Below are 25,928 nucleotides of genomic sequence, written 5' to 3'. Positions count from 1 at the left end.
ATGACTCTATGTAATTTTAAACTTCTCTTACGCCTTTTCTTCCACTTTTCAGAGTAAACACTGATACTTTCTGAGACTCAGTCACAGCACGCTGCACAGCCCTAAACTTCAACACCATTCTCCACTGAGAAGCCACCATTAAGAGTGGTTTAAATGCTGCCAGCCTAATCATTATTGACAAATAAACTAGTATCTGCACCGTTTTGGGGGGAAGACCCACTCCTGAAACTAAGCTTTGCACAGCTGCCATTTCTATCACTTCCAGCAGCAAACCCTGTCGCGCTCTGTGCCGCTTTTCCTTTTCGCCTTGCTCTTTTACCAAAAAGCCACCTAATCCCCGCACCACAGAAAGAACACTGGCACTTAACCCCCCCGGGAGGTCAAGGAGCAGCCCCCAGGGATGCAGACAAGCAGGTCGATATCGTGTGGCGGCACAACCAGCCGCGCTGCCCCCGCCATCCCGCCCGGCACCTCAGGGAATGGCGCCCTTAACAAACATGGCCGCGCCGGCCCCGCCGCGCCACCTGCCAGGCCCCAAGATGGCGCCGGCCGCCGCTGCTGCGTCAGGGGCGGCTCCAAGATGGCGCCCTCCCGCCCCCGCTCCTCGCTGCCAGCACCCAAGATGGCTCCTTCCGCTTCACCGACGTGGCCCGCGTCTGGCGCGGCCGCGCCGGCGCCCCCAGGCGGTGTCTGCCCTCATCAAAGATGGCGGTGGGCAGCCGCGCTGGTCACTAGGCTCCAGCCGCTCGCTCCTCGCCGGGCTTCGCGGCCGACATGGCGGCGGCCGAGCTGGAGTACGAGTCCGTTCTCTGCGTGAAGCCCGATGTCAACGTCTACCGCATCCCGCCGCGCACCTCCAACCGCGGGTACAGGTGAGATGGGAGCGTGCGGCGCCCGCGATCGCCCCGGCGCGGCCCGGCTTGCCTCAGGCCCTGTCCGCAGGTCAGCCGGGCGCTGGGCTGTGCCATGCTGGGCTGTGCCATGCCCGTGGCCCGGCCTCGTCCTTTGGGAAAGCCGTGTCCTGTGGCCGCTAGCTCGTCTGACCATCCCCTGAGCCCCCTCCAGTCGAGCCGCCGGCTGGAATCGCCTCTTGTGGGCAGGTGGTCATCGGCTGAAGGTAGGGGAGCCTCCGCTCCCCGCTATGGAGGGACAGGGGCTGCTCTGTTAATCGGGGCAGGAGGCGAGGAGCAGCTTGCTGTTCCCGGCAGAGCTCACGTCTGCTCCCGGTTCGTTTGCTGCGTTCCCTGGGATGTGATGCTGATGTGCTATAAGGGCAGGTTGAAATTGGCCTGGTGGCTCTTGCAGTGGCCGGGAGGAAAACAGGAGGAATTCAGGGTGATTTTGAAGAAGAGGCTGCAGAACCAGCAGTTAGAAATGACTTCTCTGGTCAGCCAAAAGCAGCAGAGTGTGACTTTGTAAGATGTGCCCACAGGCTTGCTGGAGGAGCGGGTTTGTGAACTCCCTGAACCTGGCAGACTGTAGGCGGATGTTGTGCCTAGCCAAGGATGTTTGTTTCCAGTTATAAAATCCTGTAGATTTTACAGCAACAAGCCTGCCAGAGTTCAGGAAGCGTTTGGACAATGCTCTCAGGCACAGGGTGTCATTTTTGGCGTGTCCTGTGCAGGGCCAGGAGCTGGATTCAGTAATCCTTTTAGGTCCCTTCCAACTCAGAATATTCTGTGATGCTGTAGGTTGGGTTTTTTCTCACTTCCCTCTCACTTTCCTTTTTTTTTTTTTTTTTTTCCTTCACAAGAACCTGTGGCAAAGAGTGTGATAGGTCAGTCATAATGTCTGTGTGTGTGTGTTTTGCCTGATGTAATTCAGCTGCCTCTAGGCTATGAAGTACTCAGTGTTATTTTACAACCACAGGGTAGAATAATGGAGTGTCTTTTCAGCATGTTATGAATTAATTTTTGGGGTCTTCCCAATGCTCACAAGTTGCTTTTGTGGATTTCCTGTTCAAGTGAGTTTCTGTGCTTCTGGCTCCCCGCTTTTGCGAACTTATAAAGGTGATGAGTTGATGTTCTCCGGACTGTGTCTCTTTGCCTTTGCCCAGAGATGCCAGTCAGAGTCAGTTGGCAGCAGCAAGAGAGGAGCCGAGACCCCATGTCTTATTTGGGGAGGGAAGTGGAATGAGGTAGCTGCAGGGGTTGAGGGTTGGGGGCAGAGACTTCTGCTGAGGTGGCTGGGCAGAATTGGAGAGGTTGACTATGGTCAGTGTTCAGATGCTCTTCCTTTCAGGGCGTCTGACTGGAAACTGGACCATCCAGACTGGACAGGGCGGCTCCGTGTCACCTCCAAAGGCAAAACCGCTTACATAAAACTGGAGGATAAGGTTTCAGGTAAGGGAAAGGCAGTGCCCTGCCAAGGCTGTGGCTGTGATTGCTGCCCCTGAGCCTGTGTTTCTGTGCCTTCCCAGAGCTGTGTGTGGCAACCCTGGCCACACTTTAGGAAGGTGTTGCTCTTTTAAACACCTGATTCTTTGTTTGCAGGAGAACTTTTTGCCCAGGCTCCTATAGATCAATACCCTGGCATTGCAGTGGAGACTGTGGCAGATTCCAGCCGCTACTTTGTCATTCGAATTCAGGATGGGACTGGTGAGTTGGGGGCCAATGTAACTGCCAAGTGCTAGGGGTGGAGGAGACCCAGGTGGAGCTGGGAGTGTGCCAGGAGGATGAAAATGGTGTTGGGAATGCTGAAAAGGCCAGGTGGTGTGCCTGGAGGGGTCTGAGAACAGGGTAAGCAGAGGAGATTCTCTACATTGCACAAAGTCCAGAGGCTGGGCTGGGAAGGAACATGTGGTTTCCAAGCACACCCCGTGGGAAGAAGGGTGCATCCTGAAGGCTGGGGACAATGAACTGCTGTGAGCTGCTGGCATCCATCTCCAGGTGTGTCAGAGAGAGGTAGCACAGAGTGGTTTAGGACAAGCAGAGAGATTTGTGGCCCAGTTGCAGGGCACCTCCAGTGACTCCTCCTGTCTCCTTGCTAGGACGAAGTGCTTTTATAGGCATTGGCTTCACAGATCGGGGTGATGCCTTTGACTTCAACGTCTCTTTGCAGGATCACTTCAAGTGAGTTTTGCTTTTCTGGAATGCTATTTTTCCTCTGGCCTGTAGAACATGGTGGGTGGTGGTGCATGCTCATTTAGCACAGGTTTTCTTGGGGTGGCCCTGAAGCCCCTCTCTGGCAAGGGGCACTTGTGTGTGCTGCCAGCAGTCTGAGAGCCCCTGCAGGTCAGATCTGTGAGTCTTAAGCTTAGGTCCTGTGATGCTCCAGGTGCAGTGTTAAACAGCTTCATGGGTTTGTGGTGATCCCAGCTTTGTGCTGTGTGACACCAGGAGTAGGGAGGTAGCTGGTTTGACAAGGCAGAGTAGTTTGGTGGGATGGAGAGAGAAACCACACATTTTTCACTTGTCCTTTTTGCCACAGGATCTCACGTTTTCCTCTCTTCTTTTTAGGTGGGTGAAGCAGGAGACTGAAATCTCCAAGGAGTCCCAGGAGGCTGACACACGTCCCAAATTAGACTTAGGGTTTAAGGAAGGGCAGACCATCAAACTAAACATTGGGGTAAGCAGACCAGTTTACCCTGCTTCTCTGAATATGCCAATGGAGACTCTTCTTTACACTTCCGTTTCTTTTTTTTTTTTTAACACAGAACATGACATCAAAGAAAGGAGGAGCAGCCAAGCCCCGTGTGTCTGGATCAGGGGGCCTAAGCCTGCTGCCACCCCCACCAGGAGGCAAAGTTGCAGTCCCTCCTATACCTCCCCCTTCCTCCACAGCCATTGCCAACCATGTCACACCACCACCCGTGCAGAAATCCAGTAATGCAAGCAGTGCAGGTAAACCTTAGCACTGAGCCAGGTGCTGCTTCAGCAAACTGTGTTCAACCTAGTGCCAGCAGTGCCCTCTGAGAGCTGGGTCCAGAGGAAGGCCATGGGAATGGTCAGAAGGCTGGAACAACTCTCCCCTGAAGAAAGACTGAGAGGGTTGGGGTTGTTTAGCTTGGAGAGGACAAGGCTCTGGCAAGAGGTTTCACTATATAAAGAGAGCTTGGAGGAAAGATGGAGAAAGACTTCTTACCAGGACTTGCAGTGACAGGGCAAAGGGTAGAGGCTTAAACTGAAAGAAGGTAGAATAGATTGGATATAAAGGAGAAATTTTTACCATGAGCATGGTGAAGCCCTGAAACAGATTGCCCAGAGAAGCAGTGGATACCCCTTCATTAGAAGTGTTCAAGACCAGATTGAGCAGGACTTTGAGTAACCTGATTTAGTGAAAGGTGTCCCTGCTCATGGCATGGCAGTGGGACTAGATGAGATGATCTTTGGAGATCCCTTCCAACTTAAATCATCCTGCGATACTGTAACAAAGAGGTTGCTGCAGTCTTCTGGAGGCTGTGTTAAAAGTGTGACCATGCAGAGGTGTCTGGAGAGCAGATGATCCCTTTGTGAAGGCAGAGACTTCAGCAGTGCTTTCCACAGGTTTGAGTGAGAAGATAACATGAGCTTCAGAGTAGGGCTCATGTGGTCCCAGTGCGTGGTTTGTACTGTTAAGGTAGTGCCTGTTTGGCAGCTGTTGTGATTGCTGAACTTGGGTTGAGTCTGAGCCTTATGTCTGCTGGGAGAGGTAATAGTGACAAATGTGTCAGGTGGTGTGCTGAGTGGAGACTAGTTCCTGAAGACAGTGTACTCTTGCTGGAGGTACAATGTCAGCTGTAGCTGTGCACATTCAGCAAAAGGAGATGCTGTTACAACAAACCCCTCAAAAAGTCTGACTTCTGCAGGGAAAGCTGGAGTCCCTTCAAAGTTTTTCTGCCCTGCATCCAGGAGTCTGTTTAAGGTGACAGTTAAAATGCCTGTAGGGTTTTCTGGATAAGCTAATGTATTTTTTCCTCTCCCTCTCCTCTGCCTTAGATATTCTTTTAGATTTGGATGCTCCTGCGGCTGCATCCAAGGCACCAGCATCAGCTACCACAGACCTCTGGGGAGACTTCAGCACTGCATCCAGGTAAACTGTGATGAATGGAACACAAGAAGGGTAGTGTCCTGATGGGTGTGGGAAGAACCAGAAGTTAAGAAGTCTTACTGCATCTGCTCATTTGATTTTCCTTTTTTTGTTTCAGTGCTGTTCCCAATCAGGCTCCTCAGCAGTCCAACTGGGTCCAGTTCTGAATGATCAAAGCAGTGGAATGGGACAAATTGATGACCTAGAGGCACCAAATGGGATCAGAGGGGGCACAAACCTCTCTAGTCTTCAATCAAATTGGGACAATCCTTCATTTTTAGATCAGACCTTCACTTAAGCTTAGTATTTTTGATCCCACTGAACCTAAAGAGAACATACTGACTCCTCCCAAGATGGGCAAGGAGAAGAGAGGTAGCCTTATCGCCTCCATCTACTTGGCCATTCCATGGTACATTCTAGCTCTTTTCCATGTCTTTCCTTACAGGGAAAGCAAGAATCTTGAAGAAAGTGGGTACAGGAGGAGGCTGGGTAGGTGCCTCTAGGTTCCTTGTCCTTCATATTTTCTCTGACTAGGCTGTTGCTTTTTGTGGCTGCTTTCAGTAGCGACTGCAGCCCCTGCAGCTTGCGGTGCTGAGGACAGCTGCATTTGGCTACACTTGCTAAATGGAACCTCTGAGGAGATAGGTTTTTTCTCAACACAAAACCCTCTTGGATTAATGACATCTGTGGTGAGGAGTGACTCTCCCCATGCACACACTACTCTTCCATCTTTGGTGCAGTTCTTGGTAGTGCTGCATGTCCTTATGCTCCTGTGGGAGGAGTCATGTAAGTCCTTGAGTAGGCCTGCTGCTGTTGCGCTGTAGTTCCAGGTGGGCACCCCATCTCAAGGCTTCTGGTTTGGATTGCAGGTTCACTGGAGGAACTTCTCTCATTTTAACTCCTTTCTCCCCTGGCAAGAGCTTCACTGTCACTGAGATGTTTTAACTGGAAAGAGCTTTAGGGAAAAAAAAAAAAAAAGTCTGTTTTTACAATTTGGTAGTTACTTGCACTAGATGACAACCAGGTGATTCCCACCACTCAGCATTTCATGTTCCTGCATCACTATCCTGAGCCCTGGCCTTGTGTTATGACTTGGCACTGTGTTACAAGTATTGCATATCTACAATAAGAATTGTTGTGGGACAATAGATTATTCTCTGATGAAGGGACAGTTTCCTTCCCCTTTTTAACTCACTCATTTGAGCAAGAAATGTATAGTAGGCTCAATCCTGAGATCTGTGGGAGCAAAATTCTCCCACCTCTCTTCCTTATCATGACTTTTCTTCTGAGTCCAACTTTTAGGGATGTGAGCTGGTTATTGGAACTTATATTTTTATTTTTAATATGTCCAAGCCCTCTCTATTTCCTTTGTGTTTAAGGGAGTTAGAAAGAGGTAAAAAGCCAAGACTTCCTACTTTTTTTTCTTTGGGAGAGTTTCCTGAGGCAGTGTGGACACTACTTCATCTTCAGCAGCTGTGGATGTGATCTGGGCTGTAAGTCTGTTGATTACTGTGGGTGAACTCACAGCGCAGGCTCGAAGCCTCACACTGCTGAATTGCTACCCTTCATGCTGGCACAGAAGCCAAAACCCTAGCTGGGAAGTTGGCCTCAGTAACTCTTGGCTGTACCCAGTTATTGGAACACTCGGGCATTGGTGCTTTGCTGGAAGGCTTCTTCCTGTTTTGAACACTCAACACAGCAACACTTTTGTGTCTCTAGCACACCTTCGCAAGGAAATGTTTCCCTTTGGGCAAAAATTTTATGGTGAGGCTTTTGAAAGAGTAGTTTTGCACCTTGTATTGGCAAAGGTCTTTTGTAATTTTTGTCTGGCTACAGGGAGGGCATTTTGGAGACAGTTTCACTTAGACCATCCCACTGGGAAGCAACATTCTTGAAATAGCTCTAAAGCTGCTGCAGTTCCACTTGTGGAAGTGGGGACCAGACTGCTCTTGGATTGTTTTAAGTAGTCATGTAACCCTAATTCCCTGGCTCTCTTGGTGTTTCCCCCTGCCTTCATTGTCACTCCTGCAGTCTCACCGTACTTCAACTCCTTGCCTCCTGAACTTGTGGATGGCTGTAGTCTGCAAGCAACATCACAGACTCCTGGGTTGGCATTATGTTTTCTTTGTCTTCTTTTTGTTTGCTCACATCCTTGTGAGGTCCTGTCATTTCAACTATGTATCAATTCCCCAACCAAGGAAGTTGATGGCACTAATTAACAACTAACTAGGAGCCTCTTCTGTATTGTCTTAGTATTCTGGAGATAATATATTATGTATTTGAAAAGCTGAAGAAGCAAAAATTAAAGATATATGTATATAAAGCATAAGATGTACTGGTGCAAATGGTAATTAAACAAGTAATACTGGGGAAAAAAATGTCATGAGTCTTATAATTTGTCAAATTGTTTTTGCATTGGAAGCCTCTAGGTTGAAGGTCTTCATGTCTCCGGCAAGATCCTCACAGCCTACTTACCCTTCTGCATATCTGTTGTGGCCTGCAGACTGAACAAGAGCAACTTCAGGAGTGATGGGTTCAGGCTCTGTCTGGGCAAAGAGGTAGGAGTGTGGAAAAAGGACACAAAAATGACATAAAAAAAAAAAGCTGTTCCACATATGGCAAAAAAACTCACCCAATACCAAACAAATCAACAACGTGGAAACAGGCCTGAGTGTAGGTTCCTGTGGGACTTGGAAAGAGTGTGGATAAAGCAAGCGAGAGGCCTTAGTTGCTCTGATATTTAGCATCTCAGACATTAAAGGCTTCTACAGCCTGCAGATATTTTCAGAAATTATTCTTTCCGTGCTGGTAGATGGGAAACAGTCTGTGCCTACTAGAGAGATGGTCAAGGTGAGCCAAGTGGGCCCTTTGTTAGGGGCAGCAAGGACAGGCTGCCTGGAAAGAGAGGAAGCAGAAAGATGAGTCACAGCAGGGCAGGCAGGGGCAATGGCCTCACCAGCAGAGGAGCAGTCCTGAAGTACCTAAGCACAAAGATCACAACAGGTCAGGATGAGGATTTAGATACCAGGGGACATGGCCAGACAGGGACATGGCCAGGCATGGCTGTGCTAGCTCAGGCAGGGTCCAAGGGTGAGACTCTTAGTTATGATAAGGCAAATGTTGCTGAGGTTTCTCAAGGCCAAACACCTCTATTACTTAAGCTGGACCTGAGTCCAGCCAGTCCTCCAGGAGTTGAATATGTTCAGGGCCCTGACATTGTTCTATCAAGCCTGCTTGCAGCCATCTTGCACAGCATGCTTGCTCCATGTTCCTCTGCCAGAGAGCAAAGCTCTCTATATGGCTGTGTTGGAAGTCTAGTGGCCTGGGTAAAGATAAGAAATCTTAACCTTTTAAGTCAGCTATTTGAATTGTCAAGCATTCCAGTATCTGTAGTGGCTGGGGAAAAAAAAAAGACATTTTTTCCAGCTCTAGAACTAAAGCTTTTACCTTATTTTCATAAATGGGTATGTTGTATAGGTCCTGGTGGGGACAAGATGTAGCATTCTATCCATGAGCTATGGTAGAGCTTCTCAGACTTTTCAGTAGGTACTTGCAGCAGAAAGAGTTAAAAAGCCTTAAAGGGTTTTTCTCCAGAGCAGGAGAATTTTCAGATGAAGTTCACCTAAGGGAAGTGCTGGGATATATTCCTGTTCATGCAAAAAGAAGCACAGAAGACTGGGAAACAGTTCATGGGGGAGAGCTTAGTCATATGTAGAGATCTTCCCAGGCCCCATGCCTTTCCTCACATCAAGATCTGCTAGAATGCACAGCTTGGTGAGTCCTATGCAAGTTTTCCCTTTCTTCCAATTGGGGGACAGACTGTAGCACATAGAATCAGGAAACAAGTGTTAAAGGGGAGATCTCAGTTTTTTCTGGTTTTTGGTTGTCAATACTTATGTGGGAGCTGTAGTTGAGGTGGGATGTGAGTATTTCCCTGCCCCTTCTCCGATTAATTATGTTCTATGTTCTGTGACTTTGTGTCTCAGAGCCATGCAGCAACTGTTCTTACCACAGCCACACAATGTGGATTGCAGACACAATCCTGACAGATTTCACAAAGCCTTGATGCTGTGTTTGGACTCCTGAAGAAATGGAGAAGGGCTCTACATTGGAGGAAATCAAACAAAAACCAAACAGGAAACCAAAACCCCCAAAGTCTTCCTGAGCTTTGATAATGAGGTAAAAAGATCTGAATCTGAACTCATCCTGCTAAGTCAGCATAAACCTACAAGGTTCTAGGAGGAAGAATAACAAGGTTGTTAATGTAAATAAGCAGAGCACTGTGGCCCAAGTGGTTAACACACAATGCCTCCAGGCCTAGGTAGTCTGATGAGTGCTCATTACATTATGTGAACAATAGACTTTCACTCTGGAGACTGTTACTGGTCTTTTTCTTCCAAGACAGTAGCTCTGTCCTTGCTAATAGTCAGGGAAAGCACATTGCAGGATGACAGCTTAATTTTACCACCTGCCATTGCCTATAGCTGTATGTCCCTATCCAGAGCTAGGGCTATGATCGACATTCCTTGAACCTCAGCATAGGAAGATCAGCCAGCAACACTGGACTGTGTAGTGGCTCCTGACCAGAGCTATGTTTTCCAGTCACTGCTGGGATCCTGGGGTGCATTTCTTGCATCACTTGTGTTTGGGGCAGGCCAGGCAGGTAACTTGCAATGAATGGCCTGCTCTCCCTTTTCTTTCCCAGGCATTGTAGGATGGCAGCTCCTGCATGTTGAGGTAGAGGTAGAGGCAGCTTTCAAGCCTTGAAGCAGTCTGAAGAGACATTCCCTAAAGGAGGGAGCCGCCTGTAACTTGCAGCCTTTGTGTCGAGCCTTGTGTGTTAGGCGTGTACAGAGGTGTGGCGCTCCCTGCCTTCCCAAGCCTGGCCTGCGAGCCTGGCTGGGCTAGTGGCACCCGCGACCAGGCATTGAGTTCAGTCTCACCCGTGGCTGTGTGCTGCCATCTGCTGCCGAATCCCTTTGTTGCGGGCTTTCCCCCAGTCCCTGGGCTCCATCTCCAGGGAGTGGCTGGGCGCCCAGCAGTCGAGAGGGTGGCAGGTGGGATGCAAGCAGACATCGCCTGAGACCTGGCTAGCACTGGTGGGGTGCTCTCTGAAGAGAAATCGCAGGTGGTGATTTGCAGTTTGATAGTTTAGCAATGATGGAGCTGGTGCTTCCAAATGTAGCTGTGTGCTGCTATTCTGTTGTCCTCTGTGCTTCAGTGCTCTCCTGGACAAACATGGTAGGGTAGGGCTTGGAGCTAGGCTGTGCCAGAGCAGGCACACATCCCCTCTTGTGGTCAGTGTGCATACAGATATGGATGTCTGCTGTCTTTAAAAATACCAGAAGGAATTCCATTCCTTTGGGCCTAACTTTAAAGTGGTGGCTAAGAACTTTTCATGAGTCCCTGTTTATGGTGTTAAGCAAACTGTTCAGAGATATGTGAGATGTTGTGTTGGTAGTGCTACACAAACCGTCTTTTTGATTAGCTGGCAGGGACAAGGAGCTGGATTCAAGTGAGAGGGAAGGGGTAGGGGAGAGCATTTTCTTTGGAGAGTATATGCTAAGTGGGTATAGATACAGCTGTATGTCTGGCCTAGACTTAGGGGCTGCTGTCACCAGTACCTAAAGCTGAAGTCAATACCATGGGTACATGTACAAAGTGTGCTTGAAAATCACTCTTTTTTGGGTAGAAAAGCAGGAAAAGTCCTTAAGTGTTACTTCCAATATAGAAACAGGGTTACTGTAGGCAGATAACTTGTCCTGGGTACTCTGGTCTAGCTTCAGAAGTAGTCCTGATTTGAGCAAGGTTTGAACAAGATACTTCAGACTGGAGGTATCTCCTAGCACAACTTCTGGACTCAGGTTGCTGTGGTGGGTCCCATGCTGGGCCAGCAATGTGGTGAGATGTCTGATGTGGGGGGGTTGGTCAGTGCAGAGGAGGGTGAGATCTGGCAGTCATCCTTCACCTCAGAGGCTCTGCGAAGAGCAGGATGGTGTGCTGAGCCTGTCCTGTCCAGTCTTAAAGTGCTAAATAGGCAAATAACTGTGATCTGGAGGCAGAGTCTAAGACACATCGAAGAGCCCTTTGCCTTCTTTGTCAGTCCCAGCCAGCAGGGAGTCAGCAGCAGGGGCCCTTTGGCCTCTGGGTCAGTGCCAGCTCTGTGCTGGAGGCTGGCACCCTAGACTGCCATTTGCTCACCCTTTGCTTCCCTGTGCTGATTTTGGTGTCTTGGCAACAAGTAAAAGTGGGTGACACAGGCACTTGGAGAGTGTGCTCTTCCAAAAAAAATTGCCTTTCCCCCTCTGACAGCGTTGACATCTATGTCATGAGGAGGTTCCTGCATATGGTTGAACCCCAAAGCTTGGGGCCTCCCCGCCTGGCATTAAAACTTTCCCATCATGTTTCATTGATGAGGTGCCAAGGAGTGTTTGGTTGAGCTGACAGTACTCCCTGGATTTAGTTCAGCTTTCTGTGCTTTTGCTTTGTCCTGTTCTGACTAGACACTTAGAGGCAGGTGATGTCCTATCACCTTGCTGCTGGCTGTCATAAGTTGGGCTGGGAGGCTGCAATTGGCCTGCAGGGCCACCTTGGCTATAGGGTAAGGGGCAGCACGGGCCACTTGCAGTCTTCTTGATAAATCCACCCTTGAGGACAGGAGGGGCTGAGGGAGTTCTGCAGAGCCGTGGAGGTTTGTGCTGCTATTCCAGTTCTACCTGCTGGGACAGCCTAACCAGTACAGGTCACCCCAGAACCTCCCTATGGAGAATGTTTTTTATTGCATTCCACTTACATGCATGCAGAGGATGTGGAGGGAAACAGTTTAAGTTCCAATAAGATTGACCCTAAGGTTACAGCATGAGTCTGGGTGAACTTATGTGACAGCTCCATAGTTGCTTCGGGACTGTGGTTGTTTTCCATTTTTTTGCTTTTCTTTCTACTCCCCCCATTCCCCCTTCAAGAAAGGGGGATCACATGCATTCACCTCACTGGGCAGAGAGTAGCCAAACAGAATTCAAGGCTGTGGAGATCTGTGCAGTCCTTAGAACTAGAAATGAAGTATGAAGAACTGCTTCTGTGGAGAGGTGCTTTGTGGCCACAACATGTGTGTGTGAATTCCATATGCCCACTCTAAGAAGATAAACTCCACAGTCCCACCTCTGAAAACAGGCCACTGGGGTCTGACCAGGACTTGGATTTGAAGTCAGATATGGTGCTGTGGCAAGCAACTGCAGTATGTGGTTCTGATCTTCAACATAGCCTTGAGACATATGACTCAGATCCAAAAGAGGAAGGAGACAAAAGTGCCATGTTCCCAGTAATGGCATAAAACAAAGCTCTGAGATAACTGCATCTGAATGTGCCCTCTGTTGGCTTTGATTTGGTAATCTGTTAACTGGGGGAAATAAATAAATTAAACATATTTTTGCTCTTCTGAAGAAAATCCTCTGTTAATGCTACATGTAAAGAGGCAGGTTGGGGTTTCTTGTCTCTTTGAAAATTCTCTGGATCATGTTCTTCCTTCTCTTATTTCTTCTCTTACACCTGAGGGATTTTGGTAACCTATCATCACACTAGAGTGAGCACATGACTTTCCCTTTCCCAATTCGCACTAAGTTTGAGCTCCCTCAGCTCAGGTAACTTTGGGACCTTTTATAATCTCTTCTGCTTGAAACCCTCAGCACTTACTAAAACTTGGCAGGAATGTGGCCAGGGCAGAAATGCACAAGCTGTTTTGGGGAGGAACATTTCTTTTTATCACTCCTACTTTTCTTTGGTTCCCCAGTGTTGTGCATGGTACTGTAACCATAGCGTTGCCTTTCTGCCGACTCAGGCCTGCCTGTGGTGAGGTGCCGCCACCTGCCAGAAACTTGTGTGGCTCTACAGTGCTACCTTCTGTTTAATCCATCCCACTCATGGCTCTCACTCCCCTTTCCCACTGTCCATTAACTACTTCCCTGTTTCCTCTTCACTCCTGGATGCTCAAATGTCTTTTTCCTGTGCTTTCACAGCTCCATAGAAGCCATTTTTTTCCTTGGTCTCTTAGCAACCTGTATGGAGCCTGTATGTTCACCTTTTATCATTGGAGGGGTTGAGTGCCTTCCAGAAGAGGTCTCTTCTCCCTGCAGCTCTCGCCAGTGTCAGCCTTGGCTGAGAAGGGCATAGGGTGCCTTTCTCTTAGACCCCAGGAGGCTGCTGTGCTCCCACACTGTCCCCTGGAGCAGTATGAACTGCAGCATCCTACCCCTCCCCTCCCTTCTCTAACCAGTTCTATGCAGCAAGGTACACAATGGGATCACCTATTGCTATGCTCTCTCTGACCAGCCAAATCCCTTGGGAGCTCTCAAGGAACTCTGGCTGCCTGAATCCCTTTCAATTTGTTATCTGACATCCCTTATTACTGCTCAGTGTCAGGCCTTGGGTCCCCATTCTCCGTGTTCCAGTGCCTTTTTATGCTCTTCCCTTGGCTGCTCTGCTCCATAGCCTTAATCCCTGAAAAGGAGCAAGGTGATGTGGAGAGGGAGGACCAAGAAGGTGGCATATATTCACTTCTGATGCTCTTCTCACCCAGGTGCAGGGATATAAAGCCTGGATTTGGTTTAGGCTTTTTATCTAAGTGACTTGGAAGTCTGTGCTAGATAAAAGTGCCATAAGAGCAGATGATGCCAGAATTGTAGGCAGACCCACAACAGGCAGGATTTCCCTAAAAGAGTTGTATTGACTCTCTCCAAAGTCCATCATACTTACACACATGTCCATCCATTAATTCTTTTGGTTTATTAGCCTGACTATTAGAGATGTCAAACCTTTAACTTCCTAAATCTCTCTGAGACTTCTCCCCTTCTCCTTCTTTGATATGTTCCCTGCCAGTCTGAGATTTGCTGATTAAAAGATAGTTTAAGGCAAAAGATGACCCACTGATTAGCAACTGTTTCACCTTTAAATTTCCTGAGACTCTCTGGGATCATCTTGCCCAGGCCTGCTAATTCCATACAGTTTGCACAATCAGTTTGCACAATCAGTTTTGACAGATCCTTTGGTTTAGTCCTCTACAAACCAGGGTTCTTGTGTGTAAATTTCACCAATTTATTCCATTGTGACAAATAATTGATTTAGCTTTGTTTTGATGTGCCTGTTCTCTCTGACTGCTTATTTTATACCCCTCTCTTCAGCTGCCCTCAAGGCAGTATATCAAATGTAAAGGGTTCAAGGAAGTTCTGACACCTTTGCTTTGTTATGGTTTTGCACTTACTGGAGGTCACACTCATTTCAATTTTCCTCATTTGGCTGCAAGGTCAGCTTGTTGAAAAATGCATATTGATAATCCCTTTGGGAAATTATTTTAGTTATGTCAGCTTCATTTTGCCTTTTGTCAAATCTTCTAAAGAGGGTCTTGGTATTTGGGTGGCCCTGTGTAACCTCCATGTCACTTGTGATGACTCACAGCCTTCAGCTCAATTCTCTCAGCTGTCCCTCTGTGTTCAAACTGGCTTGTAAGAAGTGTGTCACTTCTCTGCAGCTTCCACCACAGCTGTGGCCAATTTAAAAATGGGATTTCTTTTGGAAATATGGGGTTACAGTTTTAGGATTCCAGTCCTGCTCTTTGCCTATAAATTTAACTCCTCAGGTTCAGCTGGATTTTGAAAAGAAGTGTAAGGTGTGTGCAATGGCACAGTTTCCTCTGCTCACATGGACCTGCTTGCTAAATTGGATAATGCTGGCTGTGGGGTGAAAGGCTTGCAGAAAGCACCTTATTGAGAGAAAGAGCATTAGTGCCTCTACTGCCTTCTCTTTGGGTCAGGGACAAAGGGTGGCCATGGAGCTTGCAGAGCAACCAGGAGCTGGAGAACGAGTAAGGAGGGAAAGCAGAACTGTGAGAGTCCCAGAAAGGAGCTGGGGCTCGTGAGGCACATGGGGGCTGAGAGCATGGCTGAGGCACTTGGCAGTGTGGGGTAGGGCTGAGCTGAAAGACATCTGTGGGGAAGCACAGGTATTGTGGGAGGACAAGGGAGTGAGCAGAACACAGGAAGAGGGGAAATGGCTTTTCTGAGGAAGAGCAGTGAGAATGCAAGGAAGCAAAGCATGAGTTTGGGGGGTTTTTTAAGCAAGATTTTTTTTTAAATTTTTTTTTCAGCACCACAACTAACTGCAGGGTCCAGTTGTTTCTATCTCCCACTCATTTACATGCCATCAGTGTATATGAAATTCAAAGGACAAATTTTTCAGGAATATCATGTGATTGTTGTTACACCTTGGCTCAGCACTGCATCCTGTGGAAGTATGATTCAGGATTGAATTTTGATAACAAGCAACAGCTCTGATGGCTGACAAGAACTGAGCTGTCTCTGATGTTTTAGTGCAGTCTAATGTAATCTAATAAAAGGAGCAGCTAGAGCCTGAATTTGCATTTGAAATGCTTCGGCTGTGTTTGGAGATGTGTTTCAGTGGAAAAATCTCATGAAATTGCTCTGTAACTTCCTTCTCTGTCTGCTGGTTGTGTTTCCTGTTTCTTCACAATGGAAATCTTGAAACCCTGCAAGGAAGTAAGCCTTTTTCCCATAAGGCTGAGTCTGCTGAGGCTTTGTTGGGTGGGGACAGGGGGAAGCATGCAGAGGATTGCTCTGAAATCTCAACAAGAACTTTGAGGCTTAACTAGATTTCAGCAGAGACTTAGGGAGACTTAATTCCAGTGAGAGGACCAACACTGAAGACAAAGGATAGTGCTGGAAGGATGTTGGAAAGAGAAGCAGGCAGCATGCTTGCTTGAGGGACCAGGTTTCTCTCCTGTAGCTGTTCTTATTTTTGTGTGAAAGTCACCCTCTTTGCACACAATACCTAAAGGAGAAGTAAAGTTAGCTCAGGACACACAAGACACAAAGAGGATCCTTGCTAAAGACATCCAGTTATTGCCTCACTCTGCTAAGGGGCAGATCTCCATAAACTGTGTTCAGATTCCCTTTACCTTCTGCCACATTGTTCTTCTCTGTTGTCTGGTGCATGTTCTTCCTTCTACTGCCCTATCTCAGCTCCAACTCGGCTCTGGTTACCCTCTGTGCTCTCTGGATGTCCTGTGAGCATCTCATTCTGCTCTGCCTTAAGGGAATTCCAGCTACTAAACTAACCAGCTTCTTCCTTCTGGTTGTTTTGGAGACCTTGTTACCTTTTTCAGGCTTTTATAGGGTGCTTATAAGAAAGTGGCAGAGAAACCTTTTAATGGAACTGGTAGTGGTGGGATAAGGGGTCATAGGTTTAAACTGAAAAAGCCAGATCTAGATTAGATATAAGGAAGAAATTCTTTACAATGAGGGTGCTGAGATGCTGAAACAGATTGCCAGGAGAAGCTGCAGATTCCCCATAATTGAAAATGTTTAGGGCCAAGTTGGAAGGGGCTTTGAGCAGCCTGATGTAGTGAAAGATGTCCTTGTCCATGGCAGATGGGCTGCAGAAGAGTCTTTGAAGGTCCCTTACAACACAGACCTTAGTCCTGTCTGCTGACTGAACCCTCCTCACCCTGCCTGACTTATTGGCATCTGTTCCCAGAAGTCTTTCTGATTTAGAATGTATCTCAGCAGCTGTTTCCCTTGTCTCTTCAAGATCTGCTCCAGCTTCAAATCAGACTAAGCACTGACGCTTTGCTCAAGATACTATCAGAGGTTTTTACCAGAAAGCAGATAAGGGAGATAGATGACAGTGTTGGAAAAGTGGCAGAAAATTGTAAACCATCCATTTTCAGGTTCCTTTTCTGAAATGGAGCCTGAAGCAAGCAGTGCCCTGAACTTCCACAGGCTGTGAATCAGGTTTTAATAGAAAAGTTTTTGTGTGTTCTCTTCCCAATAATCTCTCAGACCATCAACATACATTTTTTAAAATTTCACTTTGCTTGTTCTCCTTTCTGACTCCCACCTGATCCTTCTGTTTCTTCATGGATATATCAGGCTTCTGATTATTTTTATTGCTCTGTCTAAGGCTGCAACTCTGCAGTCTCACTTCTACAGGAACTTCTCCTAGTCTGAGATTTGTTTTAGTGCTACCTTACAGCTGGGGCTGACTTTGAAGAATGAGACATAGCTGTGACATTTGATGTAGCAAATGCAGTTTAACCACAAGGGGCAAATAGGGCAGAATGCATTTTGTTTTGGACTGCAGGTTAAACTGGGCTAGGACCTGTGATAGCTGCAAATGTGAGGGCAATAGTAGAATTACTAACAGACAAAGAAACACATGAAAATATGGGAAGATAGTTAAGAATGTTAAAAAGAGGAAAAAAACCTATAAATGTCTTGAAAAGGAAGCCAATCAGCTGAGAATCTGATATGGGGAAGGAGTGCAACTTCCTTTTCAGTTGTTAGGTTCTCATTTTTCTTTTATGTCTCAAAATCTTCCATGGTGCCAGGACTGATTTCCTGGGCTAAGACACTGAAAATCTCTTTGGAGCATTTCTGAGCTCCCAGGAATTCTTGGGTTATCACCAGTGCTTCCAGTGTTCAGCACAGACTTCTTTGATGGGTAGAGGGTGAATGGGAAAGGCTCAGTAACCTATTCCTGTCACCCTCTGGAAACAAGGAGCTAAAAGGCGTGGCAAAACTAAGGACAGGGTCACACTGTGATTAAATGGCATCAGAAATCACCTATGCTGAGGTGAAGTTCAAAAATGGATCGCCGGCTCCAGTGGTCAAAGGTAAGGAATGAATGGGTTATTTGGGAGAAAGGGAGCTGGAGGGAGCAGGGCTGAAGAAGAGGGAATGAAGTTTTTTCCTTCTGTGACTTTGGTTCCTACCTGATCTTGGTGGATGGGTGAGAAAAAGGAACTAGATGATCAGGAGACTGGAGGAGTTTAGAAATAAGAGTCTTGAGGAATGTCTCCAAGAGGAAAGGCGAAGGGGAGTTGCAACATGAACAAGAATGACTACTGGGGCACAAACAGTATTTTTCAAATGAGCATTCATTAAGGAGGTTGTTTGTGCTCCCTCAGTACCCTACATTTTATGTAGTCTTGAAAGAGTCATTTTTGGACCATGCTGAGTACCAACAGTAGAGACTGTGGTTTATTACAAACAATCTGATCTGTCACAAAGGTGGAGGGGCTCCCAAACCAGAAAATAAGCCCAAATCCTGGCTGCTCTTGCCTCTGAGTGAGACTACAGATTGCTGCTTGTGGAGAAGGTAGGAGAATCAACATGCCTGCTTATAGTAGAGCAGTCAGTTGTACTCTGCAGCTTCATGAGAAGTGGTACTGTCTGCAGAAACACAGCCCCACCCATTGTCCATTGGCTGATTGAAAAATGGTCCTTGGAGAAGAGAGACCCAAAACTTAAACACTCTGAAATATACAGAAGACGAATTATTTAAGATCTGGTGGGAGATCCAAATCTGTTATTGATGTCTGCCACTCCTGAAAAACATTTAACACACCAAACAAACAAACAAATGGTTTTTTCCTATTAAAAATTACAGTGGTAAAATGGTTGTTTTACTAGACTTTGTGCAAATTTAAGGCATATTCTGGTTAATATGTACTCTGTAGTCATTATTTCACAAGTAGAAACCCATAGAGATGTTCTGTGTAAGGCTCACTGCTTCTGCCTGACATGCAGGACCCTACACAACAGCAGGTTCCAGGGCAGGAAATGTATGTGTGCATAAATCAATGAATAATATTTTTTATAAAATTAAATAAATACTTGCTCCTGCCTAAGGATATATAATAGCTTGCCTATTTACAGTTTTATCTCAGTTTTACAATCCCAAACAGAGCCAGCATCAGCTCCAGGTTATTCCTTGCTTGCTCTGAGGCATGAGTCATGGAAATAAATAGTGTACATAGTCCTGTCTGTCTTGAAAGCTCACTGTTTTCAGTGTGCCAAGATTAGTTGGCTCTGGACGTAATTAGCATTTCCACTGTGGTGAGGTGGGGGTGGTGGAAGTTCCCCATTGTGTTCCAAATGATCATTCCAAAGACATCAAGTCTGTTGTGTTGTGATGATGCTGGACATGTTACAGAGCACAGACCAGCTGTGGAAAGCATTTTGCAGGGAGTTCAACCCCCCAAGTGTGCACAAGATTAGTGCACTTCAGTTGCGTTGCTGAGGTGCACAGCATGCAGTGCTCCCTGTGCCACCTGGGTGTGAGTGTGGGATGCTCAGGTCTGACTGGGCACAGGTTGAACAATATCTGGATGTGCTGCATATTAAAAAAAAATCAATTGGACTGGTTAGGGCTATTTCTGAAATAGGTGGTTTGACTCCAGATCTTGAGGTGGCTCCTTGTTTTCACTAAGGCAAAAGAAAGAAAAACATTATTAGAAAAACATTTTTTGACCAGGGAAACCTGGACCTTGTCTGTCCACATATTTTCTCTCCAGATAATGAAAAATGATCCTCTTCCCCTGCTGTAGCAGTCTCTCCCAAGCCTTTGGGAAGTAGTCAGAAGGCTTCCACAAAGAGCAGGTTTCTTACAGTCTTGCTTACTAGGCATGTCTGGCAGGCACACTTGGCTGCTGACAGACCTGGGAGCTTCATGCTGAACAATCAATGAAGGCTCTCTAAATCTTATCTTTAATAGTAGTCTCTCCCAAAGCTTCTTTATTCCTGTCCTGCAGTGAGTGCTGTTGTCTCTTTCCCCTCCTATTTGCCCTGGCTTGTGTACCTGCCACAAGCTAGAACAATCCCCTAACACTAACAATCCCCTAACAATCCCCCTTCTTCCCTGTGACCCACTCTCCTGCCTGCTCCCAAACCTCCTCAGTACTAGCAATATCCCTCTAGATAAAAGTGAGGTCCTGGCAAATCTTAATCTGAGTACTTTACTCAGGCTGCTGGACACAGGCCTCTGTTCTCCCCAAATATCCAGCCTAGCACAAACTAGTTTTATTACAGCAAATCTTTGAATCCTGACTCGGAAAGCAGAGATGGAAGGAAAAATATATGTTTCAATCTTCCAATGATGATGTGCCATCATAGCCTAGAACATTTTTTGTTTCCCATCCTCACTCAGATTACATCAGTCTTTTGCACAGGAAGTTCAAAAAGCTAATGGAACTGAAGGAGGCAGAAAAAGTTTTCTGGGAAGAAGTCAACAGGAAATCTTCCCTTATGTCCTAAGTATCACGGTTTGAGCAATGTTGCATTTAGCAGCTTTGGGCTCAATCTAAAAGACGTTGTTTCACTGTAGTTTTTGAGGCCCTGTGAAGGGCTCACTCCCAAACACCAACAATTATCATTGTTGGCTCACTGGGTGGGCTGGGAACACACTCACTGAATTGGACTTTCCTCCAGAAACCACAGACATTCCCTGCTCTGTCCCAGTCTGTCTTTCTCCCAAACCTTGTAACTTCCACGTCAGAAATTAAATTCTTTTTTTTTTTTCCTTTTGAGGAGCTCTCCCTTGAGTAGTACATCCTTAGTATGTGGACTGTGGACTGACAGACCCATAGTTGACTGTGGTGTTTTGTTTGGTGTGTTTCTGTCACTTTTAGGACCTCCTGAGACAAAGAAGCCTGAGCAACGTCCCCAGAAGTACCCACTCTGGCTGCCATGGTTGATCTCAGTGCTGCTTCTCTTGGTGTGCATTGCCCTTGTTGTTGCCCTCCTTGGTGAGTATGTGCAGGGAGATTACAAGGGAGAGGTCTGGGGGGAGTGCTGGGAGAAAAGTAGAGAAACCATGCTTCATGGTTGTCTGGACTTTGTGTAAGGTCTCAGGTTTTCCTGCCCTGACTTTGTAAATGTCTGCATACATCCTCCAAATCTTCCACTGTTTACCCTGAGGCCTCGTCAGTGTGCCCAGATTGCACATTCCAATCTTGCATGGCCTTTTTGGAACTGTGGAACAATTTCTCTACCTTCATTCCCCACAAAAAGAACTCAGTTACATTTGACAGATGGGAAAAGTGGAGATAGAAACACAATTGTCTATACAAGCAGCTGAATCTGCACTTAGGCTCTCTAAGGTACTTGGATTTGCTTTGTGTCCTAGTGGAAAAAATGGCTTCTCACAGTCCCGCCATCTCCAGGATTAACTGCATAGTGCAGTTAATTAATTCTCACAACTTTTTAGGGTTGATTGCAGAATAGTTCATTAGAGGTTATTCCCGAACACGCTGTTTGTAAAGATTGTGATCACTGTTTCATTCTCGTTTTCTAATAAAGATAATTCATGGCATGCTTGCACAAGTTGTCAATAACCACGACGCATTCTGGAAGAGGCTTCTTCTTACGATAAATCGCTGCCTTTCCTTGTGCTGCCCTTAGCGTCTGAGTCCCAGATGTTTGTATTGCTTTGTTCCCAAATCTATCATCTTTCACAGTACTCAGGCGAGTGGCTGGGGAGTTTTAGGCTGGCATGTTAGCACCTGATACCTTCTGATACACATGGAAGGTTTAATATTTGAGTGAAATTTTACTTATCCAAGTCAATTGATGCCTCACAGGATTTTGGTTTAGCATAGCAATGCAGCATTTAAATGAAAAACCAGTACAAACTGCATGTAGCAGAGAGTGGCCACTGCAATGCACAGGTGGATCATAATACAAACATGATTTTAATTGCTGGTTATACAAGCATGGAATCATAGAATCATTAATATAGGAAAAGACAGCTCAGGTGGTGTAGTTAAACTGCTAACCAACTGCTGCCCTGATTTTTTAAATATTTCTAAGCTTTCTGATATTTACATTCTTGTAATGAACTTTCTCACCCACTTTTTGTAAATAACTTATTGTTTTGCATTCTTTTATAGAGGAAGAGAAATTTGATGAACTGTTAGTTTGTTCAGTGCCATTGGAGAGGTGACACTTTCACCCTCCAATCCACTGTCACTTTTGGGAAACTATAAATGTTGGAGTCAGAAAAAAAGCTTCCCTTTTTCTTCACCTTGAGAGCAGCAGTGCGTGTGCTCGTGTTGTTTCGTGTCCTATAGCGACAACCAACCACTGCCAAGCCCACCACTAATCCATGTCCCCAAGTGCCACATCTACTTGTCTTTTGAGCACTACTGGGAATGGTGACTCAAACACTTCTCTGGGCAGCCTGTTACAATGCTTAGCCACCTTTCAGTGAAGAAGCTTTTACTAATATCCCATCTAAATCTTTCCTGGCACAACTTCAGACCATTTCCTCTTGTTCTGTTGGTTGTTACCTGGGAGAAGAAGTTGACCCCCACCTGGCTACAAACTCCTTTCAGGGAGTTGTAGAGAGCAATAGGATCACCCATGAGCATCCTTTTCTTCAGGATAAACACCACCAGCTCCTTTAGCTGCTCCTCATAGGATTTGTGCTTCAGACTCATCCTGAGCTCCACTGCCCTTCTGTGGACGTGCTCCAACACTTCAATATCCTTCTTGTAATGAGGAGCCCAAACAGGACATAGTTCTGCAGTATGCTCCACATCAAGACATTGACTGTCCTCAAATACTAAGAGAAAATAGGGGAGTTAAAGCCAACTCAGCCCCATTGCTTTCTTCAGGTAGGTTTTGTTAATCATTCACTTTCTAACACCATTTTGGACTAAGGTACCCACTTGTCCTGTGCTGGTTTAGCTAACTGAGGAAGATGCTGCCCTCTTTTAGATCTCTGAGGAAATGAACACTTCCACAGCTGCTAAATTCCCTCAGCTGAACAAAAATAAAGGCCAAATTTCTTCTCATCCTTTCTCTTTGGGTAGGGATAAGGTCACCTTTATTGGCAGTGGGGGTACACAGACTGGCATTGTCCCTGCCCATCTCCTCGGAGCCTTCCTCCATCACAGCAATTCACTCATCAAGCACTGGAGCCACTGGGACTGCTCTGCTCATCAGTGAAATCAGTTCTAAATTAAATGATTGATGAAAACAGGCATCTGGATTGTTAAGCACACCCTGATCACTTCCTAATCCATACTCCTGATGAGTGTCTGAGTTACTAGGAAGTGCTTGGCATTGTGGCTGTGGGCTGTCACCAAGAGTGCATTACTCCCCACAAAGCGGAGCTAGTAAGTCCCAGGGGTTTGTGCTGCACCCTGGTTTCAGCAGCTCCAGCTGTAAGTGATTCCCTTCACCTGCACTGTGTGTTGCTGATGGAACAGGCCCAGCTGAGGGTGACTCCCCCAAGTGCTGTTGCTGTGTGGTTGAGGAAGAGACAAAGGGTGACAAGCAGAGGCTGCAGCTCTGTAGACTGGCAGCTGGGCTGTGGGTCTGTGCATGGCAGAGTGGCTGTGCTTGGGAGGGCTCACTCCTGCCGTGGGTGTGGCATGTCCCCAGTGGCATGTGCTCCCAGGGGTCCCTCTGCTGTCTGGCTTGGAAGAGGGGCTCTTTCTGGCTGGGAAGGCAGCTGTGCCACTGGTGTGGGCCAGGAGAGGTGACAGCTGGGACCATGCTGGCTGGGGAAATGGTGTCAGGAGAGTCAAGGGGCCAGAGGTGCTGTGTGAGGAGCTGGGAGCAAGGACTAATCCTGCTGCGTTTCCTCTCCATTTGCAGTGCTTCCCTTCTGCCACAGCAGTGAGCAGCCCTCAGCCCTGCAGCAGCACTTCTCGCAGTGGGAGTGCAAGTCAGCAGTGCCACAAGGCACAGGTCAGTACTCCCCATGTCCCCTCTTCCCTGGGGATAAGGGAACCCCTCAAGGAGGCTGTGCCAGGGCAGGTCAAACCACATCCCCAAGAGAACTTTGGAGAGACCTGAGATCCCCTGACAAGGATTGCCACGGCTTTGGGTACACAAAGCTCACTGGTCCTAACCCTGATCAATGGGAAGAAATGTCTTCACTATCCCTGTTTTTTCAAGCAGTTTCTGTCAGGAAAATTCACTGAGGAGGACATGAGCATTGTCCCTGGAAAGCCTGGATCTCTGCAATCACCATCTCTTGTCAGTAGCCTTCATCTCTCTGTCCTCTCCCTGCACAGACCGAGGCTGGACGTGCTGCCCAAAGGGCTGGAGAAGGTTTCAAGGAAGTTGCTATTTCCTGTCCACTGATAAGATGAACTGTGCTGAGAGTGCACAGAACTGCACTGGGATGGGCTCCCAGCTGGTGGTGATCACCAGCAAGGCAGAGCAGGTAAGTGCACAGGGACCCAGAGAGAGGGACCCAGCAGGCAGAGCCACAGTGCTGGGCCCTGGAGGGGACTCAGAGCCCCTTCATGTCCTGCAGGGGAGGGGGAAGGTCCTGTCTGCACCTTTGCAACACCAGCCCCCTCTGCCACCAGCCCCACCCCACAGGGTTCCTGATGCCTCTCTGTGCTCAGTCCTGCCCCTCATAGACATTGCCCTTTCTCTCTGATTGTCAGGAATTCCTCTCCAAGCAGAAAAATCAAGATGTGCCAAGAGAGAATTTCTTCATTGGTCTGTTTGAGAAGGGGGGCCAGTGGCAATGGGTGGACAAGACTCCATACCGTGTGACAGCAGCGTGAGTATCTCTGCATGAGGAATGTTTGGTGTGACTCCTGGTAGGGAAACAAACTAGGAGAGATATGAAAGGTTCAGGTGGTGCATGAGAGGGAGTTGTGATCCCACTGCCTTGTTTGAGATGAAAGATACAGCAGGAGAGGGCTGTGTAGTATACCCGGTTCACATGGCCCCATCTGTGCTGGGTATTGGTAATGAATTAGCTAACTGTGACATGGAAATCATTGCTGTCAGCATTTAAATACTGCATCTTGCATCAGCAAGAACCCTTAATTGTTGACAGGCCTTACCTAGCCTTCACAGAACTTATGTGAGCAAAATGGCCTGTGCTGGAATGCAGGGAAAGAGAGGGGACAAAGGGAGAGAGCACCAGCACTCTCCTTGCCGTGCCTTCTTCTGGAGAACAAACTTGTTCTTAAGGCTGACCCAGCTCTATGCTGGGAGTGAGGTGTCTGGGGTGAGTGATGGTGATCAGTTGCCCCCAGCAAGATGGAGCAGGGCCCTGTTGTGCTGGAAGGCTGTAGGAAGGAGGCAGTTTTCCATGTGTCACTAGTGCCAGTGGGATATGGAGTGGGAGGAAGGGCACTGCTTCAGTCCATGAATCAGCATTGGGAATTTCTGTCTCTTCCCTTCAAGTCTTGCATCCCTCTGTGGCCTTTTCCTGCAGTGCTTTACAGTGGGCACTGGGTTATAACAAGCCTGTCTCTGTCCCAGGTTCTGGCGAAAAGGAGAACCAAGTGATGGCCATGATGAGAATTGCACTGTAATGCATTTGCCTGAAGAGACCCTCAAGAACTGGAATGATGTCAAACCAGATATTACCCATCATCGAATTTGTGAAGCTGCAGCAGTAATTGTGTGATGGAAATACCCCTGTCCTGAGTAAAGCTGGGAGCTCAGCAGGGAGCTAGGAACAGCTCTGGCTGTGCTGGGAAGGGTGGGGAGCTCTGACACATCTTCACTGGGTGGGATGGGACCATGTGTGTGCAAGTGAAATGAGCTTTGTCCAGCATCCCCAGTGCATGTGGTGGCTCAGGGAACTCAGGGAGGCTCAGGCTCTTTGGAGCATCTCCTGTGTTCTTGTGTCCTCCTCTCTCTGTGTGGTTCCAGCAGCCTCTGGCTGAAAAGAGATGGACTTCTCCAGGAGGAAGGCACAGGAAATGGAAGACAGATATCCAGAGATTCAATGTCCTTTGTCTCCTTGAACAGAGCTGTTTGCTTTTTTTTGAGTCACACACAAAATGTCCTCTAGCTCTATTGTTTTCGCTGAACAAATTCTGAAATCTTATACCTGATGAAATACCAAATCTGACCAATGAAGATATTCTCTGTACCCTGTTTCTGTATCTCTTTTTTCCCCCATATCTAAGCTGGAGAGGTAAAGTCCTAGAATCACAGAATGGTTTGGGTTGTATGGAACCTTTAAGGATCAAGTTTTCAACCTATAGGTCTTGAGCAGGGACCCCCAGTCTGCTCAAAGCCCCATGCATCCTGACCTTGAACCCTTCCAGGGCTCGGCTATGCTCAGTTTCTCTGAGAAATGTGTGCCAG

General features: G+C 47.2%; 2 protein-coding genes across 3 annotated transcripts in view; both read left to right on the top strand.

Moving 5' to 3' along the window:
• The first annotated feature begins 662 nt into the window (after nucleotides 1–662).
• Nucleotides 663–7,385, top strand: NECAP1 (NECAP endocytosis associated 1). 2 transcript variants are annotated; one of them, XM_009102681.4, is made up of 8 exons: nucleotides 663–872; nucleotides 2,242–2,342; nucleotides 2,493–2,597; nucleotides 2,990–3,071; nucleotides 3,459–3,567; nucleotides 3,656–3,842; nucleotides 4,917–5,010; nucleotides 5,126–7,385. In XM_009102681.4, the coding sequence occupies exons 1-8, from the start codon at nucleotides 775–777 to the stop codon at nucleotides 5,172–5,174; spliced, it is 825 nt and encodes a 274-aa protein (XP_009100929.1). In that variant the 5' UTR covers nucleotides 663–774; the 3' UTR covers nucleotides 5,175–7,385. The 2 variants fall into 2 exon arrangements, with proteins under 2 accessions (XP_009100929.1, XP_018763846.1); XM_018908301.3 differs by having other exon boundaries at nucleotides 2,226–2,342.
• A 1,831-nt stretch (nucleotides 7,386–9,216) lies between these two features.
• The window catches only part of LOC108961352 (macrophage mannose receptor 1-like), a 38,223-nt gene continuing 21,511 nt past the window's right edge, over nucleotides 9,217–25,928 (top strand). Inside the window, exons 1-4 of the mRNA XM_050977218.1 lie at nucleotides 9,217–17,686; nucleotides 20,483–20,599; nucleotides 23,457–23,549; nucleotides 23,879–24,030. Of these exons, the coding sequence (XP_050833175.1) occupies nucleotides 17,620–17,686; nucleotides 20,483–20,599; nucleotides 23,457–23,549; nucleotides 23,879–24,030 (429 nt within the window). The 5' untranslated portion in view covers nucleotides 9,217–17,619. The remainder of the gene's footprint in view (nucleotides 17,687–20,482; nucleotides 20,600–23,456; nucleotides 23,550–23,878; nucleotides 24,031–25,928) is intronic.

The sequence above is a fragment of the Serinus canaria genome, chromosome 1 (assembly GCF_022539315.1).
Source record: "Serinus canaria isolate serCan28SL12 chromosome 1, serCan2020, whole genome shotgun sequence".
NCBI lineage: Eukaryota > Metazoa > Chordata > Aves > Passeriformes > Fringillidae > Serinus > Serinus canaria.
The sequence above is the reverse complement of the archived record's forward strand: the minus strand, read 5'-3'. Positions and strand labels throughout refer to the sequence as shown.

Coding starts and splice junctions, on each gene's coding strand:
- NECAP1 (XM_009102681.4), top strand. CDS start 775: ATGGCGGCGGCCGAGCTGGAGTACGAGTCCGTTCTCTGCGTGAAGCCC. Junction 2,598..2,989: donor TCGAATTCAGGATGGGACTG/GTGAGTTGGGGG, acceptor TCTCCTTGCTAG/GACGAAGTGCTTTTATAGGC. Junction 5,011..5,125: donor GACTTCAGCACTGCATCCAG/GTAAACTGTGAT, acceptor TTTTTGTTTCAG/TGCTGTTCCCAATCAGGCTC.